At 36.0% G+C, this 23,224-nt stretch overlaps 2 protein-coding genes across 2 annotated transcripts; both read right to left on the reverse strand.

The window, feature by feature from the left end:
- Positions 1-3,301: 3,301 nt before the first annotated feature.
- Positions 3,302-6,563, reverse strand: LOC148085343 (hydroxylysine kinase-like). The gene is made up of 5 exons (XM_087782524.1): positions 6,491-6,563; positions 5,398-5,712; positions 4,924-5,066; positions 4,407-4,587; positions 3,302-3,735 (listed from the first exon to the last, which is right to left on the reverse strand). Exons 1-5 carry the CDS (start codon positions 6,522-6,524, stop codon positions 3,302-3,304), a joined length of 1,107 nt encoding a protein of 368 aa, XP_087638650.1. The 5' UTR covers positions 6,525-6,563.
- A 3,402-nt stretch (positions 6,564-9,965) lies between these two features.
- LOC148085344 (hydroxylysine kinase-like) lies at positions 9,966-22,672 on the reverse strand. The gene is made up of 6 exons (XM_087785544.1): positions 22,517-22,672; positions 18,768-18,942; positions 12,109-12,423; positions 11,635-11,777; positions 11,121-11,301; positions 9,966-10,399 (listed from the first exon to the last, which is right to left on the reverse strand). Exons 1-6 carry the CDS (start codon positions 22,670-22,672, stop codon positions 9,966-9,968), a joined length of 1,404 nt encoding a protein of 467 aa, XP_087641670.1.
- Positions 22,673-23,224: the final 552 nt, after the last annotated feature.

A 23,224-nucleotide genomic window follows, 5' to 3' on the forward strand; every position in this document is an offset into this window, starting at 1 on the left:
GGAAGAAATCCATCTCCCTCTGCACTTTTTTTTTTTTTTTTCCCCTCCCGCCTACCCTGCGTGTGCTCTTGTTTGTGGCAGACGTGTATCTCATTTTTGTCGATTCGCCGCGTCGCGGGTCACTGCCCTTCACATTCTGAGCGTCTCGCCACATGAGGCGTACATGACGTCAGTGTCAGAAACAGACAGCGTTGCTCACAGAGGAATGTCGGCGGAGCTTCTTAAAGGATGTGTTTTTAGTTAGTTAACTTGCACTCTGATCCCCACTGTTGTTCTCCCACGGCTCCAGGCAAATAAGAAAAGTGCTAAATTACTTCAAAAGTGATTTATTCAACATTTTATGGCACTTTTTTTTTTTTATTGGATTTGTTATTTAACAAACTACTAGCAACAGCCACAGGAAGAAAAATGTATAATTTATTGTGGCCCCACGCAGAAACCATTCTTCTGGCTTTCATTATCTGAGTTCATCAGTTGTTACAGTTGCGAGTTCAAAAAGTATGAATACAATTTCTTGAACAATATATAGCAGGTGGTCACAGCGGGAGGCCGCCAACACTGAGTCTGGTTCTGGTCGAGGTTTCTGCCTAGGATCTGTTTTTCTGTTCTCCAATATAAGTAACTTTAACTGTAAAGTTTCTTGAGATAACTTTGTTATGATAAGACTATATATATATATATTATAAAGTATATTGAGAGAGAGAGAGAGAGAAAGATGTTAATTTAATAGGTCATAAATTAATAGGTCATTTAATAATTATTATTTTTACTATAAATATTTTATATTAAAACATTTAAAAATTGCATAATGTGTTTAAAATATACTTGCCTCTCTGAGGGTTGTCGAAAAATACATATCTGCACAAATGTGATAACTTTTAACAAAAAAAACACATTAGAGGTTATTCACACACTCAAAAGCACAAAATGAATTGTATATTTAAATTAAATTATAGTCAAGTACAAGTGACAGAGCATCACTAGCGGTCATAGCACAACATTTATGAAAGTTGGTTAAAAAAAAAAAAAAAGGGGGAAAAAAAAGGAAAACAATAATGAAAACACATTTCAAACTTTAAAATGTATTTATTTCACTTAAATACAAAATCGGAGTTTTTCTAAACTATTTTCTTCACAAAACCTTGAAGTCAGAGTTTCATCTAACATTACTCTATGGCATTGTCATGTTTGATTTTTTCAATTTGGCTAAATATAAAATTATATTCCTAATAACTAATATTTAATACCTTATTTGCCTCATTCGTGTCTTATCTGCTTCTCCTAATGATGCCATAACTTGACGCTGCTGGAGTTACAGTTTGAGACAATTTAAGTTATTCAACCCATCGTCAAGTTTGACACCAATGACTCCAATTATTCATATAAACTTCCAGAGAAATACTGATGCAACCTTTCTTTTCTTCCCAATGCGAGAAACCCACCATCAGTGAAGCTATTCCAGCTTCTGTTCCGGCTGTGCATGTTTAAAAAAAAAAAATAATAATAATAATAATCTTCTATAGGCAACAAACCCCAGAGTCATGTCCGAGTCAAAAATGAATTGATTAGTCTCCTCGATATTCTCTTAACAATACGCTGGGAGTGGATTTGTTGGCCCGAGCTGCTGTATTACCGGCGTCAGGTCAAGTCGACTGTGGGCGGCCGCTGGGCATGTGTGGGAGTTTGCAAACTATATTCAACTTTCAGACAGTGTACATTCTTGTACTGCTGAGTGAAGACGCATCAGTCGTACGCGTGGGAGGATCCCGGTGATGGACTCGCAGAGGCGAGAAAGTTTCTAAAAAGTCAATCAATTACGTTATTGTATTTCCTACGTGAGCGTATGTATCGAATGTATATCCCTGAACCCCCTGGGATCTAGTTTAGAATAGATATCGAATATAAATGGAACTTCCTTGAGATTTGGTGTATCAACCATTCAAGCTCCTTGAAAATCCACTCTAGCTAATGGATTGGTTCCTCTCGCTAACCTCTGTCGCCACCGACTCCCACCTGTTCGACCACCACCAGGCCTTTTACAATGAAAACCGAGACTCGCCGTAAAAATTCTCCATGTGCTAATCTGTGAAGGTATTAATGAATTCACGCTGAAAGCTTCTTTTCTTTCCTCATAACGGGGGGTTTCATGCCTCAGACGTCGTAAAGTTGATGCATCGAAAAGAACTGATAAGACTCGAGAAGCCGTTTTGAGTCTCCACACGTGATTACCCATAAGCTCGGCTGCCGGGCTTCAATTTGGAATTGGATTCATTTTTTGCTTGAAAATAGTTGAGAGAGGGAAGCAAATGACTCTTTCAAGTAGCCATAACTTTAAATCAACTGCATGGTAATGTACATTTCTCGACAGTAAATGTTGCCAAAACTGGTTAAAGTACACTGAACTAAATCATGATATTTAATGAATATGTGATACTTAGACTGTGTGATCTGCACTTTCATAGACAGTATTAAGTTTGCAGAACCAGGCCCGCTTCATTTTTAATCAAATAGCGCCATCTATTGTGTTTTGAGAGTTACAACATAAAAAGAAAAATGCAATTCACCCGTCAAAGTTTAAGATATGAAGTAGAAATATCATTAACCTGGAGACTTTGTCGTAGTATTTCAATGACTTCAGTTGATAATCGTTTAATTATATTTGTTTAACTATAATTGTACATTTAATATGTATTTAAAACGAAAAAATGTGTATGTTTCAAGGTTTAAGAGTGATAAACATGTATTTCAAGAACATGATATAGCAATGAACAAAAAAAATGACTTCAATAAAACTAAATGGTAAAATAAATATAAAACGGATGTTTATTTGTCAATGAGCCTCATAACAAGGGTGGTAAATTAAATTGGTTTATTTCTATCCAACTGCAAGTTAAGATTTTAGCACAGGTAAGTGAGATAACAAGTCATACAGATTTGTTTTTTTGTCATCTTTATATAAATCGCAATAAAATTGTTTCCCATACCCTTTTTCTTTCATTCTCTATCTAGAAGTTCCAAATGTAAATAGATCCCAAAGTAAATCAGACTTGGTAATAGAAGCACTAATGGCGACAGTTAAAACTAAACAGAAGATTTTTAGATACCAAACAATTCACCACAGATTTACCCAAAATCAAAACGGAGGAAAAGAAAATAGAAGATGACAGTTTTTTCAAATCCTGATACATTTGATTGGTTGATTTGACGTCAGCTTTTTTGGTATTTCATCGATAATGTCAGTGTAGAATTGGACGATTCTCTCTTTACTGACTCTCCTTAAAAGTACAAAAAGGAAAATATTTCAGGAGAATTTGCAGACGTCATTGAACCATTTCTTCATAACTTCCTCCTTGCCTAGATCCCAGTGCATTTTCAGAACCCTTTCCCCGTTCTGGGCAGTTCTGGTCAAATACTCCATGTTCTTTGGGTTTTTCCTCACATTGTCACGACCATAAACCAACGACTGGCATAACCGGGCCAGCACCAGGAGATATAAGGAATCCTTCTCCTCCTCATTGAGGACCATGATGCTTTGCCAGCCTGCTAGAAGTGCCCTTCCTACATCCAGAGGATTGGGGAAGTTGAGCATGTGGTACGTGATGGAGACGGCCAGATCGAACACGATGCAGCTTTTCTCCAGCATATCGAAGTCCAGCACTCCGGAAATCTCATGGTGACCGTTGAGCGCTGGTGTGACGAGGATGTTCTGGTCGCTTAAGTCGTTGTGTATAATTCCTGTAGGAGAGGGAAACAACAGCTAGTATATCAAAGCTACAGTCACTAGATGGCACTCTTACAATCTTTGGCGCTAAGTTTACCAATTTAATGAGACCTGTGATACGGTGTCTTAGCTACACAGCTGTTGAACAAGGCCTCATCAACCAACCATCTAAGTTTAAATAAAAAAACGTTAAAAAATATATATATATTAATAAGACATCAATTTATAAGAAAAAAATATATATGTCTGTAAGGATGTCAAAGATATTAGTTACTATTACCTTGAACTAGGGTAAAGATAGTCACTTTTATAAGATTGTTATGATATGTAAAGCAAGATTTTTTTGTTTGTTTTTTAATTATATAAAAGAAAAGAAAAGTGAAGAAGTTATTTATTCTTTCTGTTCAGTCCGGTCATAATTGCTGAGTCGGGGGTACTAATGAAGTAGTAGTTAAATATACAAAAATTGCCGTGTATTGGAGTCAAATAAAGACATGAATGTCCTTATTTAAATCATGGGGGAGAAAATAATAAAAACATTAATAAGTACAATAACTTTAGGCAATATTTAATCACCTGTTGGGGTAAAAAAAAAAACTGCTTTAAATCAATAAAGTTTCATTATTGTCATAAAACTTTAAAATTGGTGTGTTTTTTCAAACCACAAATGTATTAAGCTTCTTACCTTTTCGGAAACTTCCTATTTTGGGAAAGACATTTGCTTGACATGCTTGTACGATATCAAGGATGACCTCCTGCAGGGGATCTCCATCCATCACAGGCAGAAGGTCTAGCACCGCAGTTATGTTGACAAAGCTCCAAGGATTATCTTTTGGAAGTAACACTTCAGGATTGGGTGGATCCAGCTGAAAAATAGCATTTGACAGCTGTTGTTTAAAAGTTTATACTTATGCACTTCTTAAAACGCTAAACATGAGAAAATATACAAAACATGTTTCATGTAGTGATGGTCTGATAAAGCTTCATGAAGCAGTGTCATTATTTTCAGAGTCCACTAGATGGCGGTCTCTGCACTATTTTCCTTTGTTTTGAACAACTGTTCTAATGAAGCATCACATCATTTTTAAACTGATGGCGCCACCTACTGACCTCTTAACAACACGACACTGCTTCAAAAAGTTTCATCAGATCATCACAAATTTAATGAGTTTAACGTATTTATTTTTTGTAAAATGACATACCTGTTGCAGAGTCTCGCTCACTTCAGCAATGATCTTGCCTACTTGATAAAGATCTTCAAGTGTGACCTTAGAGTCGTAGATGCTCTTTCCAGGTATAAATGTGAACAACCTCACGCAGTAAGTCAGAGCTCCTTGTCCAAAGTCTTTGGCGTAGCAAAACAAAAATATATACAAATAATCATGAATGAACTTGTATTCTTCAAATTTTTCCATTTTAAATGTTAAAATTAACTTTATGAGCAATGAAGGTAGATGGTAAAGGACATGGACGCAGCTTTTATTAAGAAAGAACATGGAAACTTAAGAAAAAGTAGTTTAAAGTAGAGTAAGTTAGCTGGCATGACACCACAACTCTTGTTGCAATTTTCTCCAACTGGTTCTAAGGTTTTTTTTGAGTATTGAACATGAACATTCCTTCTTAAAACGCCAAAGGCAATTATCACAAACATTACAGAGGACAAGATAAAATGTTACCAAATTCCTCCATGCTCATGAGCTTCCCTGCATTGGTCGGCATCACTTTTTGAACTGGAAACCCCTGCTTGTGAAGAAAGGCTATAGTAAGGTTTTGAAATTCTATATGTGCAGCATTCTTGCTTTTCTTTGCGTTCATTATCTTCAGCACGAATCTGGAACCCTCCTGACTCACGACCAGAAAGTTCTGGTCGACATAGCAGGGAAGGGTCGACATTTGGGATCCTGTGATTCCATAGAGATCACGGAGCAGTGTGCTCGCCTGGTCGAAGGAGAGCTTCGGTCTAGGATTGACAGCTTTGTTGTTCTCGGAACCTAAAATAAAACATAATTATCAATATATAATTAAGTTTAACACCTGAAACCAGTTACACAACACACACTACACACTTTGAACACACCCAAGGCTAAAACAAGTCAAAGCACATTTATAGAAGAGAAACAAATACATAAAATACTTTAAGCTATAAGCAAAAGTAGTTTATTTAAGTTCACTTCGGCCTTTTTTCACCCTAAACTTACTTGACATACACTGAAAAAAATTTAGAAAAGTTTAAGTAAATTATTAAAGAGACGTACAATAACTTAACCACTTAAAAAAAAGAAATTGTACTTATTTTTTGTAAAGATTAATGACATTTTAAGTTTATCATAAACATTATTTCTAACTTCTCAGTTAAAGTGCTCAATTGCATTTTCTTCATGTACTTTAAAATGTCAGTTATAGGTGTAAAGTATATAATAACAATATAAATGTTACAATCTTAAAGCAACAATGAAATCAAACTTAATAATTAAACAAAAAATGTATACTAGAGCGAGCAAATAAACAGTAAATAATATATACATTAGTTTGTTGTATACTTCAAGTTTAAACTTTAAATTATCAAAGTTAGAGGAAGAAGTATCAAATACTTTCTAGTAAACTTAAAGTACATGGTTGGTAGTATACTTGCACTTAAGTATACTTGCTAAAATATAGAATTTTCTGATAAGAACAGGTTTTAAAGAAGCAGAAAAAAAGATAACATGTCAACTCAACAACAAGTTAAATGACTTATGATCAGTAGTAAAACAAGGAGGATGTACTTACTCATTGTGGTGACGAGACTCATGAATGAAAACATGAAGGAAACATTTCCTATTCATACTCTTTCCACAGGAATTCTCTCTCTCTCTCCAACCACCACCCTAGACTCGCACCAGCACGCAGACACATAATAGCACCTCATGAACAGATGCTTTTCTAAAAACTGTGAAAATGTTGAAAATGTCCAAACTAACCCAACAAAACAAAATCAAGTAAGTAAGTGTGTAAGGAAGTAAGTAAAAGTTATTGGGTTACAAAGCGCTTCAAAACAAAACAAGATCAAAAGAGTACACAGTTAAAGATACATACAAATTTAAAAGCTCTAAAAGGTCAAGACAACATAAGACAAACACAGAAGGATTGGGATATGAAAGACTATAACGCCATCCAGAAATCCAACAAAGAGCTTGAAGCTTGGCTTACCAAGGTTGACAAGTCTGATCTGCCTGGTAGATATAAAGCCTAGATCTACCAGCACGCCATCCTGCCCTGAGTCCTTTGGCCCCTGCTGGTCTATGCAGTCCCAATGACAACAGTGGAGTCCCTAGAAAGAAAGATTTCTTCGGAAGCGACTGGGGCTTCCACGCAGTCTTGCCAGTGTTAGGGTTGTCCATCAAACCCAAGCCAGGTTACCCTGGTATGCGGGTCCAAAATGTCTTTGTTGCACCAGCTGACCAGAGAATCAGGATGCAGGCATTCAGGAGAAACTTGCGAAGATGTTAAACAGTTGTTATAAGGAACAAGATTTTATCTTTATTTATTGTGTCTTCAGAACACTTTAGGGCTGACCTTTGTTCGTACAGGCAAAGAACATGTTCGTGTATGGTATGTGTTGTGAGAATGTCGTAGGCAGGACGCCTGCCAGGTTTTTGCCAAAGCAGAGCCGTATCAGTTAGATTTGACCATGATAATGTGTTTGATGTGTCTATATGTGGATTTAAGAGTTAATAATCAATCTACACGCTTGTTGATGATCGTTGGTCTTTGTTCTGGTCCAAGGCATCTTCTCGCTGTTGAAAAAAGATAAGTATCATCATCGATCTTGGGCACATCAGGGTCCAAACACTGAAAATAAAATGTATTATTTATTAACTTATTGAAAGGTTTTTATATCAGTGACCCAAGGTGGGCACCTTGAATGAAAATACATTTTTGTCTTTAACTCTAAAAAGAAACAGATTACTCTAAATAATCCCAACCCTCAGTCGACATGAGGGTGAGTAGAAAATGAGTGAAGTTTGAACTTTTCATAGTTTGTATAGTAATAGCATGAAGCTAAACAAAGTAAGTAATCTTATATGGCATCATATTTTAAGTCAAAACAGTTTTGCGGCTCCCAGTGTTTCCTTAACTGTATGAAACGGGTCCAAACAGCTCTTTGAGTGCAAAAGGTTGCCGACCCCTGGTCTAAGAGGATCATTTACTAATTTATTTATTTAAAATTTAATAACAAATAACCAAGTGACTTTTGTTTTACTGTCAGTAAAACGTTTGTGTGTTTTAGGATGAAAGATCATTTACATCAAGATCTTTATACCCAGATATATAAATTATTATACAACCTTCGACAACTCTAGCATTTATTTGAATTAAGTGAAATGACTGATGTCCTCGTTTGGCTAACTTCATATTCTGATATATCTCCAAATTATTTCATCAATTATTAAATATACATTCACTCTTTTAAATGTGATATATACAAAGATATTCTGAGCTCACTTAAATCATTATCAATCCTCTTAGTTTTGGTTTTGAAAGTGCTTTGCTACAGTAAAAGGTTCAAAGGATAATATCAATTCTGCAGGCCATATGGATGTTCATTTAGTTATGTTCTAATTGTAAGCATTTCTGTTGTTGGATTGCTAAACCTAAGTTTAACCTATCAAAAAAAATCTACAAAAAAATAAATACAATAAAATAAAATAAAAACAAAATTCCACAGTATCAAATATGTTATTATAATAATAGCAATTCATTGATTTATTTCATTTTCTTGTCCTCTATTATATTTAGAAATCTCTTAAGATGTTGAGAACCATTAACTAATTTTCAATCTTTGTTCATTTTGTTTAGAAAAGTAATTTGAAATTACTGACTTTTAAAATTTAGTATTTTAAATTTGTATTTAACAGACTATGATTGGACTCATACGTCTACATGTATTTTAGTTCCTGGATCAGATTACTGATGTGAGGAGGAGCTTGACCATGAATAGATCTGAAAGTAAGAACCAGAATTTTAAAGTTGATCCTGAAAGAAACTGGAAGCCAGTGAAGAGAGGATCGGAGAAATGTGAGTTCTTCTACTAGAGCGGGTCAGAATTCTGGCTGCAGAGTTCTGAATCAACTGCAGGCGAGACAGATCCTTCTTGTTTAGACATGAAAATAAACTGTTGCAATAGTAGTAGTATAACAGACGAGAAGACACGGTGACAGGGGGGACTAAGACAAGCACAGACAAGGGAGCGGATTGCACAATAAAACCCGAAACACAAGTAGGAACATGTAGACTCATGACAGCTCCAGATGGAGTTGTGACATTATTTTCCCATCAACCATTATATTACATTAAAATAACCATTTCATCTTTAAGTTTTTAAATTTAGTTAATTAATTAAAATTGGATCTCAAATCAGGATTTCTTGTTCTGATAATAATCAAATTTGAACTAGTTCACCGCATGTCCCAGAGTAGTTATGCTAACTCTAAGCTTCTCCATATTTTGATAATATTACAGTTATATTTATCGGAATTTTTTTTTGTTTAATGCTGGGTCAAATATGTGTAATTTGCAGTTAGTTTTCAATTTAGATCAAGCATTGTTTTAAAACACAAGACATGACTAACCTGTAAATACCTGTGTTTGAGCACATTTGAAAACATTCTAAACACTAGCTAAGCATGAAGCAATAATCAGTGGAGAAGTGTGTCAGGTGTTTACCCTTAAAATTCACCCGAGCTTCTTATGTTGAAACGCGTCCTCAACTAAAACCAACTTGGAAATAGAAGCACTAATGGCCACATTTGACACTTAACAGAAATGCATTTTTATATGCCACAAATCACAGCATACGTTTCCCTCGTCCATCCATGTTGCATGTCCATAAGGACGCACCTAAAGAAAAGTACATTTACCTCAAATTTAAAGCCAAAAATATACAATGTATACCTTGTACTGTAGAAGGAGGCTTCAAGATATACAGTATAGACAAATATTTCAGATAAATGAAGCAAATATTGGTTAAAAAATAATGTTTGATAGCAAAACAATATCTATTTCACACTGAAGTTATCAGATTAACAGTCTGTTCAAGCAATGAAAATTGAATCGGTCACTCAAAGAAACAAATTTTATTGGATGATTTGATGGTGTCTTTAAAGTACTTTTTTGTAAAGCATCTTGTGTGGAATTGAAAGTGGAAAATCAGGATGATTCTCTCTTCAGTGACGCTTCATAAAAGTACAAACAGGAAAATATTTTAGGAGAATTTGGAGACGTCACTGAACCACTTCTTCATAACTTCCTCCTTGCCTAGATCCCAGTGCATTTTCAGAACCCTTTCACCGTTCTGGGCAGTTATTGTCAAATACTCCATGTTCTCTGGGTTTTTCCTCACATTGTCACGACCATAAACCAACGACTGGCATAACCGGGCCAGCACCAGGAGATATAAGGAATCCTTCTCCTCCTCATTGAGGACCATGATGCTTTGCCAGCCTGCTAGAAGTGCCCTTCCTACATCCAGAGGATTGGGGAAGTTGAGCATGTGGTACGTGATGGAGACGGCCAGATCGAACACGATGCAGCTTTTCTCCAGCATATCAAAGTCCAGCACTCCGGAAATCTCATGGTGACCGTTGAGCGCTGGTGTGACGAGGATGTTCTGGTCGTTTAAGTCGTTGTGTATAATTCCTGTAGGAGAGGGAAACAACAGCTAGTATATCAAAGCTACAGTCACTAGATAGCACTCTTACAATCGTTGGCGCTAAGTTTACCAATTTAATGAAACCTGTTGTCATTTTCAAACTTAGGGTGGCATCTATTCGCCTTTTTTTTTAATTAAGCCGGTGCATCACGATACAGTATCTAAGATACACAGCTGTTGAACAAGGCCTCATCAACCAACCATCTAAATTTAAATTAAAAAAACATTTAAAAAAATATATTAATAAGACATTAATTTATAAGAAAGAAAAATTATGCCTGTAAGGATATCAAAGAGATTAGTTACTACTACCTTAAACTATGGTACTCACTTTTGGAAGATTGTTAAATATGTTAAGCAAGAATCCAGTCATTTAAAAAATAAAAAAAAATATTAAATTAAATAAAACAAAAGTGACAGTTATTTTTTCTTTCTGTTCATTCTGGTCATACTTGCTGAGTCGGGGGGACTAATGAAGTAGTGGTTCTATATACAGAAATGGCCATGTATTGGAGTAAAATAAAGACATGAATGTCGTTGTTTAAATCATGGGGGAGAAAATAATAAAACCATTAATAAGTACAATACTAAACTTTAGGCAATATTTAATCACCTGATGGTGTAAAAAAAAAACTGCTCTAAATCAATAAAGTTTCATTATTGTCAAAGAATTGTTTTTTTTTACCACAAATATATTAAGCTTCTTACCTTTTCGGAAACTTCCCATTTTGGGAAGGACATTTGCTTGATATGCTTGTACGATATCAAGGATTACCTCCTGCAGGGGATCTCCATCCATCACAGACAGAAAGTCTAGCACCGCAGTTATGTTGACAAAGCTCCAAAGATTATCTTTTGGAAGTAAGACTTCAGGATTGGGCGGATCCATCTGAAAAATAGCATTTGACAGCTGTTTTTTTTTTATAAAGTATATACTTATGCACTTCTTAAAACGATAAACACGAGAAAATATACCAACAAAGTTTCATGTAGTGATGGTCTGATGAAGCTTCATTAAGCAGTGTCATTATTTTCAGAGTCCACTAGATGGCGGTCTCTATTTTCCTTTGTTTTGAACAACTGTTCTAATGAAACATCACATCATTTTTAAACTGATGGCGCCACCTACTGACCTTTAAACAACACAACACTGTTTCAAAAAGTTTCATCAGACACACAAGTTTAATGATATTTACGTATTTATTTTTGTAAAATGACATACCTGTTGCAGAGTCTCGCTCACTTCAGCAATGATCTTGCCTACTTGATAAAGATCTTCAAGTGTGACCTTAGAGTCGTTGATGCTCTTTCCAGGTATAAATGTGAACAACCTCACGCAGTAAGTAAGAACTCCTTGTCCAAAGTCTTTATGGCAAAAAAAAAATATATGTAAATAATTATGAATGCACTTGTATTTCCTCTTTACATTTTTCCATTTTAAATGTTTAAATTAACTTTATGAGCAATGAAGGTAGATGGTAAAGGACATGGATGCAGCTTTTATTAAGAAAGAACATGGAAACTTAAGAAAAAGTAGTTTAAGTAGTGTAAGTTATCTGGCATGACACAAGTCATTAACCTTGCAATTTTCTCCAACTGGTTCTAAGGTTTTTTTTGAGTATTGAACATGAACTTCCTTCTTAAAACGCCAAAAGCAATTATCACAAACATTACAGAGGACAAGATGAAATGTTACCAAATTCCTCCATGCTCATGAGCTTCCCTGCATTGGTCGGCATCACTTTTTGAACTGGAAACCCCTGCTTGTGAAGAAAGGCTATAGTAAGGTTTTGAAATTCTAGATGTGCAGCATTCTTGCTTTTCTTTGCGTTCATTATCTTCAGCACGAATCTGGAACCCTCCTGACTCACGACCAGAAAGTTCTGGTCTTCATAGCAGGGAAGGGTCGACATTTGGGATCCTGTGATTCCATAGAGATCACGGAGCAGTGTGCTCGCCTGGTCGAAGGAGAGCTTCGGTCTGGGATCGACAGCTTTGTTGTTCTCGGAACCTAAAAAAAAATAATTGAGACACGATTATTATTTAAGTTTAACCAGAAACACAACTTTAAACACATTTGTGTACTTCACACCTTAAAAACAAGATTAAAAGTAAAAGATAAAGAAATATGAATAATACTTCAAAAGCCTTAAGTAAAAGTAGTTCATTTAAGTGTAATTTGACTTTACGTTACCATAAACTAACTTTACACTGAGAAGTATTTAGAAAAGTTTAAGAATATTAAAACAGAGACATTCAATAACTTAACCACTTAAAAATAAATTGTACTTAAGTGTACATTTCACTTATTTCTAGTACAGTTTATCATGAAGTGAATAAAAAAAAAAGAAAATCATATTTTCAGTTCAACTGTGTTCAATTGCATCTTTCTAATGATCCTTAAAATGTCAGTTATACTGTATGTGGAAAGTATCCTCTATGAATATAAATGTTACAAGCTTCAAGTAACAATTAAATCAAGATTAAGAAGTATATACTTAGTAAATACTGGAGCGGTAAGTTATTTATACTTTTTATTGGTTGTATACTTCAAATTATCAAATTTAGTCTCAAGAAGTATCAAATACTTTCTAGTTCACTTCAAGTACATGGTTGGTAGTATACTTGCACTTAAGTATACTTGATAAAATATAGTATTTTCTTATAAGAACAGGGTTTTAAGAAGCAGAAAAAAAGATAACATGTCAACTCAACAACAAGCTAAATGACTTATGATCTGTAATAAAACAAGGAGGATGTACTTACTCATGGTGGCGACGAGACTGATACTTCTCTTGAAGAAAAAGATGAAAAAAACATTTCCTATATACAGATACTTCCCAGGTGTCCCTCCCACCTGTGTGTGTGTGTGTCCGCTCCTTTGTTTTTTCGAGGGTCTTGGGAGGGAACTTTTGTTCAATACTTACTTTCTCCGTCAATGGATTTCTACAAAACTTCTACAAAATACAAAGCTTCTGTATAATTGTACATTTTACACTAGTACCAATTTTTACTATAATATGCCATCTTTACCAAAACAGACAGAGATCTTTGAGCAGCATATCTTCCTCGATCAACAAAAAAGTATTTGACGAGTGATGTTATTGAATATTTCCTGTGACTGTTGTGTTTATTTATCTTTGCCTTATTCTGTGACACTGACTACAAGTAAAAAAGTTTATCTCTAAACAAACAAATAATTAAAATATATTTGGTAGTGCCAATTCTTTTTATTTTCTTAGTGTCGTAAGTGTTTTTACTTTTTCAGAATCACCTACTATTACATGTCTACCGTCACCTAAACAGCGATATACATTTTCACCACTAGATGTCATTATTGTGCAAGAAAACAAAGTTGAAATGTTTATTGATTATATAAATTATATTATACCTGATAACGTTTCGGTGTTTATATTGCAGCATTAAGGTAGCCTATTCACTAATGTATCTCCTTTTAAAATGAATATTTGGGTTTTAGTGTCTCTGCACAATATTGTAAAGAATAATCAAACCAAAAATAATTTTAAAAAAATTGTTAATACCTTAGTGAATTACTTCCTTAAGTCTATTTGTGTACATGAGTTTTATATATTACAGTACACACAAGCACACACATACACACACGCAGACACCCACACACACCTAAATTAGTCTCTAAAATGTAAACATCCATCAAGTATTTCAAAGGAAATTTAATTTAATCATTTGATTACTATAATAAAACAAAACATGATGATTGTTGTAAAAAAAAACAATTTCCCAAAGGAGACCTCCTGAGGGATCAATAAAGTTTTACCTTAATAAAGTTTTTTTTACCTTACTATATTTCACCTTCTTTATCTGGATTTCTAAAGGATTAATGTTCTTTTGGGGTCAGTGGAGAGACAGGAGTGACAGATTTCGGGAGAGGAGTTAAGACAACAGGAATCTAAAACGCAAACAGGAGCCAATATGTCTTAAAGAAAAATATACCAATAATTATTTAAGCCTCTAGCCACATAACAGTGGTGAGTTCTAAAAGATACAGGGAGGGACAAAGTGGTAGCAATTTTAAGGTGTTGAGTTCCATGTGTCCAAGAGGAGTGTCAACAGGTTGGACAGGTTGATCAGGAGGGCTGGTTCTGTGGTTGGAATGAAGCTGGACTCACTGGTGACAGTTGCTGAGAGGATATCATTGAATAAACTACTGTCCATCATGGATGATGACAGTCATCCTCTGAACACTGTCATCAGTGAGCAGAGAAGCAGAATGAGTGCACGAATGCTCCTACCCAGGTGCAAAACAAATAGACTCAGGGACTCATTCATCCCTCGGGCTATTAAATTGTACAATTCTGAGTTCGGGGGCAGGAGTGGAGTGAAAGTATCTGGATGTTCTGTTCCATGTTAGTCTCTGTATCTTTGTCTTTGTTGTTTTTCTTTCCTTGACCTATGTTCTTTGTCTTTGTCTTTAGACTTAGATTGTGTCATCTTGTTCTTCCTCTTTATGTTCTTCTTATTTTATTTTTTATGTATTATTTTTTATTGTTTATGAAAAATTGCTGGCTATTGGTAAAAAACAATTTCCCAAAGGAGACCTCCTGAGGGATCAATAAAGTTTTACCTTACCTTACCTTACCTTAGTTAAATATGATTTAATTTGGAAACTGGACAAAAAAAAACACTTTGGGCCACACACACACATACATTCTGTGTGCATGGGCGCCATATTAGTTTTAATAATAGTGTATTATTGCTTTTCAATTGACTATAATCAATTTAATTTCAGTTATTGTCATTACCTGCTGTATATCTATCGTTTTAAATTGAAAATGTTTGTGTTTCTGGTTTGTAAGTTTCCAAAACGGTGACTTCTGCGCACTCAAACAAAATTAACACATTGTAGAGTCCATACCTCACTCCCATCCCTTTTTCTTTGATGTTAGAAATCAAGAGAAGTTGAGAAACTCTCAGAGAGTTTCAGTTCAGCCTGACAGGTGGGTCAGGTGAGATACAGGTTATACATGTGCAGAAGTGCCTGGAGGGGTCAGTGACCTCTTATACAAAAAGTGTTTGATTTTTCCATTTCAAAAATGCTATGCTTTTTTTTGGATGGGTGGGTGGGTGGGTGGATGGATGGATGGATGGATGGATGGATGGATGGATGGATGGATGGATGGATGGATGGATGGATGGATGGATGGATGGATGGATGGATGGATGGATGGATGGATGGATGGATGGATGGATGGATGGATGGATGGATGGATGGATGGATGGATGGAGAAGAGGACAAAGTCTATACTGTTAGGGAAACAGTCTTGTCAACAATAAATACCAGTTTAAGTGAAACTGTCCATGGCATCATATCTTGCAGATTCGGAGGTGACGGCTGAGTTCACCCGAGAAGCTCCAGGAATAATGATTTAGTTGATCAGGAAGACACTACAATACTTACAGTACAGTTGTTTGGATTTTGTTGTAGACTTAAAAACCTCTACAAGTGGTTTGCCAAGGAAGACAGATGTTTCCTCTGCAGTGAACCCATTGCCAGCATACAGAACTTGACAAATCTAGTCCTGGAGTGCTGCACACAAGGGGCCAATAACTGTGCTGTCTCTGTAAACAGCACAGCGTTGAGAACTACATATTGACTGAAAAAGAAATATCCAATATATCTTTTTCGTACTAAGAAAACCACACGGTAATGTACAAATAAATGAAAAATAACTTTGATTATATTTATTTGATTTGAATTTCTTCTGGCTGCTATTTTTTTTATTCATTTTTTCAGCCCACATTTGTTTTCAATGTCAATTTAAGCCAAAACTGTTGTTATACCCTAAGAAACGAATCCCAGTGCATTTTCAGAAACCTTTCACGGTTTTCTTGCAGTTCTTAGCAAATACTCCATGTTGTCTGGGTTTTCTTGTCACGACCATAAACCAACGACTGTTAAAACTGGGCCAGCACCAGGAGATATAGGGAATCCTTATCCTCCATTAAAGTAGCCCAAAATAGGGGACAGAAAAGGGAGCCTAAGCATGAATCCATTTAAAAAAAGAAAAATGCCAAAAAGATTTGAAGCTTGTACAATGTTTATTAACTAATGTTTCAAATACACTTTTATTTTGCTTTTATTTGATTATAAATGGTTGAAATCTGTATAATTTTCATAGATGCTAAATATAAATGATAAATATGATCTGGACCAAATGATTAAATGTGGTGTGTTGGGGTGGGAATGTGTCCAAGAGGAGTGTCAACAGTTTGATCAGAAGGGCTGGCTCTGTGGTTGGCATGAAGCTGGACTCACTGGTGACAGTTGCTGAGAGGAGATCACTCGACAAACTACTGTCCATCATGGATGATGACAGTCATCCTCTGAACACCGTCATCAGTGAACAGAGAAACAGATTGAGCAAGAATGCTCCTCCCATGATGCAACACTAATAGACTCAGGGACTAATTCTTTCCTCGTAATTAGCAATTAGATTGTTGAATTCTAGATTTGGGGGCAGAAGTGAAAAGATGATATTCCATATTAATCTTTGTATCCTTTTTATTTTTTATTTTTCTTTGATCTATATCATCTTGCTCTTTGTTCTTGTTTAATGAATCTATCGTCTGTGTTGCTGTGTGCTGGAAAAACTATTTCCTGAAGGAGATCTCCATAGGGATTAATAAAGTCTATCCATCTATCCATCCATAAGCACATGATTTGATGCTATATATTTTTTTTCTATTCATTCTTATGGGCTATCTGTCATTGTAAGCATCTACACACTTGTTGACTTCTTGACCCTTCACTTCAATCTTTAAGATATATAATAAAACGTTTCATGAATGCAACCAACAATTATTAGTACTACAAAAATAAAATAAAAGGTATAATATTGTCTTTAAATAACCCTTAACTGCACACTGCCTCTGTGGCTGGTCGGAAGAAATAGCGATAAGTCAAAAGGCAAGTAATATATCGAACGATCTATGTCCCTAACCCTAAATGGTCTGGACATGACGCCACATATTTCCAGGTCTCCCCAGATGATACTCTGTAAATATCCACAAAGAAACAGGTAAAAGGAGACACAGAAGGGGTAAGCATGAAGGTGTCAGGCTACAGTGGAGCAAGACAGTGGGCTTCCACTACCATCAATGATCCTGGTTAACATCCAATCTTAGGTATATAAACATAAACACTGCTGCGTTACGGCGTTCTCAGAGACATGGCTAACCAAACGGATGACTGTGTTTTAGTCAATTTACGTTTGGATTGAAACAGTGAGGTGGTGAATAAAAACTCAAGAACAAAGGTACTGTAATTCGGTTAAACAGAGAATTTTTCTGCACTCCCCATGTTGAAGTTCTATCAGAGTTGTTTCCCCTCTTTGACTTTCCCTGCGAGTTTCTTCGAGAACACATGCCTCCTTTAGTGGAAAGACATTGTATGGCATAGTAAAAATGCTGTAATCCATCTTTCCTGAAGCTACAGCTTTCATGCCAGGTGACCATTTTACCCTCAAGGCGTCTGTCCCTAACTTTCCTCAATATCCAAGAGGTTCAAAAGTAAGTCAACTGGACTGTATAGACGACTGAGCAGCTTCTTCAATTCCATAGAGCTGGAGTTAGGAGCCAGGATTAAACCCAGCACATTTGGAATTGAAGACGCTGCTCAGACTTTCGCTTTTAGCCTCTTGGATAACGTGTTGTTTTTCGTGAAGAGAACAGTTAGCTGAGCTGGATTGGGTCCTACTGGTAATACTGAAAAAACAGGGAAAACACCTTTCAGCAGGTTTAAAATATAAAAAATAAAATTGTAATAATAACATACCTGTTGCAAAGTCTTGCTCACTTTAGCAATGATCTTGCTTGATTGATAAAGACCTTTAAGTGTGACTCGTAGACGCCCTTTCCAGGAGGAAATGTGAACAACGCAGTAAGTCAGAGCTTCTTGTCCAAAGTCTTAATAGTGAAACAAAAAAAAACGTAATATAAGAACATTATATTAGGTGAAATGTATTTTCTCTGCAAATGTTTTCATTTTGAATCAGGAAATTAATGTTCATGAGCAATGAAGGTAAATGTTAAGAGACAAAGAAGCAACTTTTAATGAGAAATAAGATGGAATTTTAAGAAAGAGAGACCAAGGCTTTCAACCTTGCATTCCTCTTAATCTGGTTCTGTGGCTTCATTCTTCAAAAGCTAGAGGCAGTGATCGTTAACATTACATATGACAAGATAACATTTTACCTCATTCCTCCATGCTCATGAGCTTCCCTGCAGTGGTCTGCATCACTTTTTAAACTGGAATCCCCTGCTTGTCAAGAATGGCCATGGTGACATTTTGTAATTCTAGATATGCAGCATTCTTACTTGTCTCTGTGTTCATTATCTTTAGCAGGAATCTGGAACCCTCCGGGCTGACAACCTTAAAGTTCTGGTCTATACAACTGTGGAGGGTCAACACTTGGGATGCTGTGATTCCATAAAGATTACGCAGCAGTTTGCTGGGAGCGTCTGGGATCGACAGCTTTGTTGTTCTGTGAACCTAAAATGAGACACAATTAGCATTGAAGTTTAAACAGTAACACAACTTAAAAAACATAAATGTATAACTGTATTTACTAAACTGAAGCAGTACAATTGAATTATAGTTCTGAGTTACTTAACTTACACTGAAACCTATAAAGAAAAGTTTAAGTGAATAAACTTTAATACTGAAACATTTGTTTGTACTCAAGTGGGCACTTGTTTATGGTTCGAAATTCCATACTAGATTCATCAAGTACAGATAAAGGATTTAATATGGAACAAAATAATTATTGTCTCCAGTGAAAAAAAAAAAAAAAAGTGTGCTCAACTCCAATTTCTTATTTTCCCTAAAAACATCTCTCTTAAAGAAAACGTTACATAAACTTTAATAAGCTGAATAGTACAATAATAGTTAGTATACAAAAGAGTGTATTTTATAAATTAAACCTTAAGTGTATAGCAGAGCGAGTACATCCACATGTTGTTGTTTTTTTATAGTTGTTTAAATAAGTATTGAATTGGAAAACTTTTTGTTTATAAGTCCAAGATTTGTGTTATACTTGATTGATATTCACAGGTATTGAAGAACAGCAGCAAAAGGCAATGCGTCAACTTTACAAACTGAAATACTTTTAAATAAACTATAAAAGTATGTACTTACTCATGGTGGTGGCATGCAAGAAAAATGTCCAGCATCCAGATATTACACCCTCCTTAACTGAGCTTACACACAAAGACACAACAATCTACATACACCCTATATGTGCTTCAAACTGTATTTAATACTGATAATGCAATGAACATTCAGAGTTTCATTGCATGACAATCGTCATCTACAGTCTTGAGAAAAGAGTTGTGGATCTTGTTATGGTTCGGTAATATTGCATCGCTTGCTTGATCTTGGGTGCTACACCTCAATATAAAGTTCTCATGTTCAATATTTTGTTTCAGAAGGTCGATTGTCGCTGACCCTCCCAGTTTGAAGAGTGTCAAGGTAGACAGTAAGTCAGATGCTGCCGAGTTTGAGGTCTTTGTTTTTGTAAAGGACAGAAAGCAAAGTCAGCAGGTAATAATATCATCTGTCCAGTCCTGTTGATGTCTTGTACATTCGTAGTTACACTTGCTTGCTAAATGCTATTATTAGCAGTGACAAGCTCACATGGTTTGTGAGAAAAATACGTATAACTTATAATATAAAAGAAAAGCAAACAGGTTAATGCATATAGGTAATCATAGGGTTAATTCACACAAAATTCTAATTTCACTCATTTTCTACTCACCCTCGGGTCTATTTAGGGTTGACTAAGTTGGTGTAGGTCACATTGAGAGTCTGTTGTCTGCACAGAGACTCTCACGGTGGCCTAGTCAGCAGTGGTGCTTGTTACGGGGCTGCAGGAAGTGAACCATACAGGATATAAGGGTTCCATCGACCTGTGATGAATAAAGAAAAAACAGGTTACCTATTAAACCAAGGTTATATGCATGCATGCAATGCCCTTCACATGTTTGGCCCAGGCCGCCTCCCTGAGTAAGAAACATTTTAAAGAAGGCCATTATAGGGATCTTACTGCCCCTAGTTGGTTGGTTAGTGCATCGATAATTCTAAGCAACAGGGCAGGGCCTTGGGAGGTTAGTCCTAGTGACAGCTTTTGTGGGCGACGTTACCCAATCCCTACATGCTCAAAACGAAGTCGGCAGCACTTTTTGAACCAAAATATCTCGATCCTCAAGGAAAGACATGCTGATGTTTTGTAATTGTAGATGTTTATCATCTTCAGCACGGATCTGGAACCCTCCTATGTCACAACCAAAAAGTACTGCTCTAGACATCGGGAGACCATGATTACAAAGAGATGACGGAGCAGTGCCCGGAGAGCATCGGTCTGGGATAAACAGCTTTATTGTTTTCAGAAAATCAGACCTAACTTTAAATCTTTTAAGTTTATAAACACTTAAAACGCAAACCTAAAAAACACCTGAGGCTAAAAAAGATGAGTAAGTAATATTGGTGTATTCAAGCGTACTATGATATTACTTACAAAACTGAGGCAGAATACTTGAAGTTTAATAGTTACTTTATCTACACTCATCATGTATCCAGTAAACAATGTGCCCAATTCCATTTTGTGTTCTAATGTAACTGAAAACTCTTGCCTCTTTCCCAACATTAACATCTTCAATTGAATGCAACTACACAAACGCATGGATTATAAGGTCCAGATCGTGTTTTGACACCGTTTTCCTAAATTTAGAGATTTTTCTCAGTTGAAGGAAACAGTTTCTGGTCAGTTATATAGATAGAATGAGTGTTACACCAAATGTTCTACCAAAAGTTTGAATTAAGTTAAGAAATGTATTGATAATGCACTGGGGCTCAACTGATCATCATACACTCACCTAAATGCCGTGTTATGTTGTTGACATGAGATTGAAAATAAAAGTGTATGCCCTAGGCTCTTAACTTGGGGGGAGGAGGGAGGGTACCACGGTCGAGCTGATGTTGATGGTGAGAGAGAGGCTGTTGGTCTTGGTAAAGATGGACTATGTGCCAATTAGTAAGTTAGTAAGTAATTTATATTTGTAGAGCGCTTTTCCAGACCAGGATCACAAAGCGCTTAAACAATCAAAACAATATCCAATAAAATATATACTTAAAAGATCAAGACAACACAGAGAACAACACAGGAGTCTCAGATAATCAGGAAAAAAAATAAATAAAAATGTCTTAAGATGTTTCTCGAAAGAGTCAGTAGATCATCAGACAGGGAGAGGAAGATCGTTCCAAAGCTTAGAAGGTTTAATTTCAGATATACATGTCAGTAAGAAAGGTGGAAAGAAAACATGTTGGTTTGGTGTTGAAGTGTCGTTGGCATAACAGTGAAACAGAATGTTGAATTTGTGGAAGATATTGCTAAGGGGAATAGGAGGTAGAAGACAAAGAGTAGGGGGCCTAGGACAGTGCCATTGGTCACACTAGAGGTGAAAGTGAAGGGGAATTGATTTTTGGAACTCTGTGCGGCCAGAGGGGTATTATGTTAAACGGTAAGATCATCTGAAATTCAAACTTCACTCATTTTCTACTCACCCTCACGCCGACTAAGGGTTGGGATTATTTTCAGATTAATCTGTTCCTTTATAGAGTTATAGCTGTTGTTCATTTTAATGTAGCGACTAGAGCTCAGTCGTCTTCTTGCCCATAACTGTAAAAAGAAACAGATTACTTGGCAAATACTCAAAACCCTTGGTCGACATCGTTTTAACTAGTCTAGCGGAGGGTTAGTGATGCAGATGGAATAGAGCTTGCTGAGGAGTATAGAATACAGATAAAATATACAGTGTATTAACCAATAAAGAATAAACTGAACATTCCACAGAGTACAATCTAACCTGGTAAGAAATCTAACCTGAATTTAACCCCGAGTGCATGGAAAGTACCAGGCCACGATGTAAGTGTAAAGTGAGAATTAAAAGTGTGAAATGCTGACAAGTGAAAGAACAGGAACCATTTGTGCTGTAAAGAGGAACCGAACGCACCATTCTCTAATCTCCTTCTGTTGTTAGAATAAACACAAGTTCTTTTAACGGTTTGCCTTCTGGTTCTCTTTGAGGTCGAAACAACGAACGCGCGGGAAATACAGTGGGAAACTGTACTTCCAATAGGAGGTGATGGTGAAGCAGTTGGTGTTGAAGGCTGAAGTCAGGTCAAGTAGGATAAGGATGATTACCAGCTGACATGAGGAGGTCATTGGTGGTTTTGCTGAGGGTTATTTCGGGGCGACAAGAAGATTGGAACTGCTCATACAGGTTGTCATGATATGGATTGAAATGGAGTCGGGCGATTTTTTTAATTTTTTTTTAAAGGGTGGATTGGATACAGGAGCAAAGCTGTTGAAGGTTGAGTGGTCGCAACAGGTTTTTTCCTTTATTGTGAATACAACAAAAGCAAATATGCAAATACATGACAATATTGAAGTTGACACTGAAGTCCAGAGGAGATACACGTATTACATTCTAAGCATGTTTGCAATAGCCCAGAGGTTTTGGGACACGGCCCGAGTGTCTTCCTAACAATACGAGTCTTAAAAAAAATTGTTTTTATATTCGATGTAGTTAATATTTGACCTTAATGTAAATAAATCTGGATCCTTCAGGCCGTCAATAATTAATACTAATGTCTGGATGAGTGTAGTTGCTCTAAATAGTAGTCGGTTGTACAATTGCGACAATGATCTTCAGACCACAGAACAAAAGCGCAATCAATATTATTGACGTTTAATTAAACTTGAAATCAAATGTTC

The sequence above is a fragment of the Callionymus lyra genome, chromosome 2 (genome assembly GCF_982586985.1).
Source record: "Callionymus lyra chromosome 2, fCalLyr1.hap1.1, whole genome shotgun sequence".
NCBI lineage: Eukaryota > Metazoa > Chordata > Actinopteri > Syngnathiformes > Callionymidae > Callionymus > Callionymus lyra.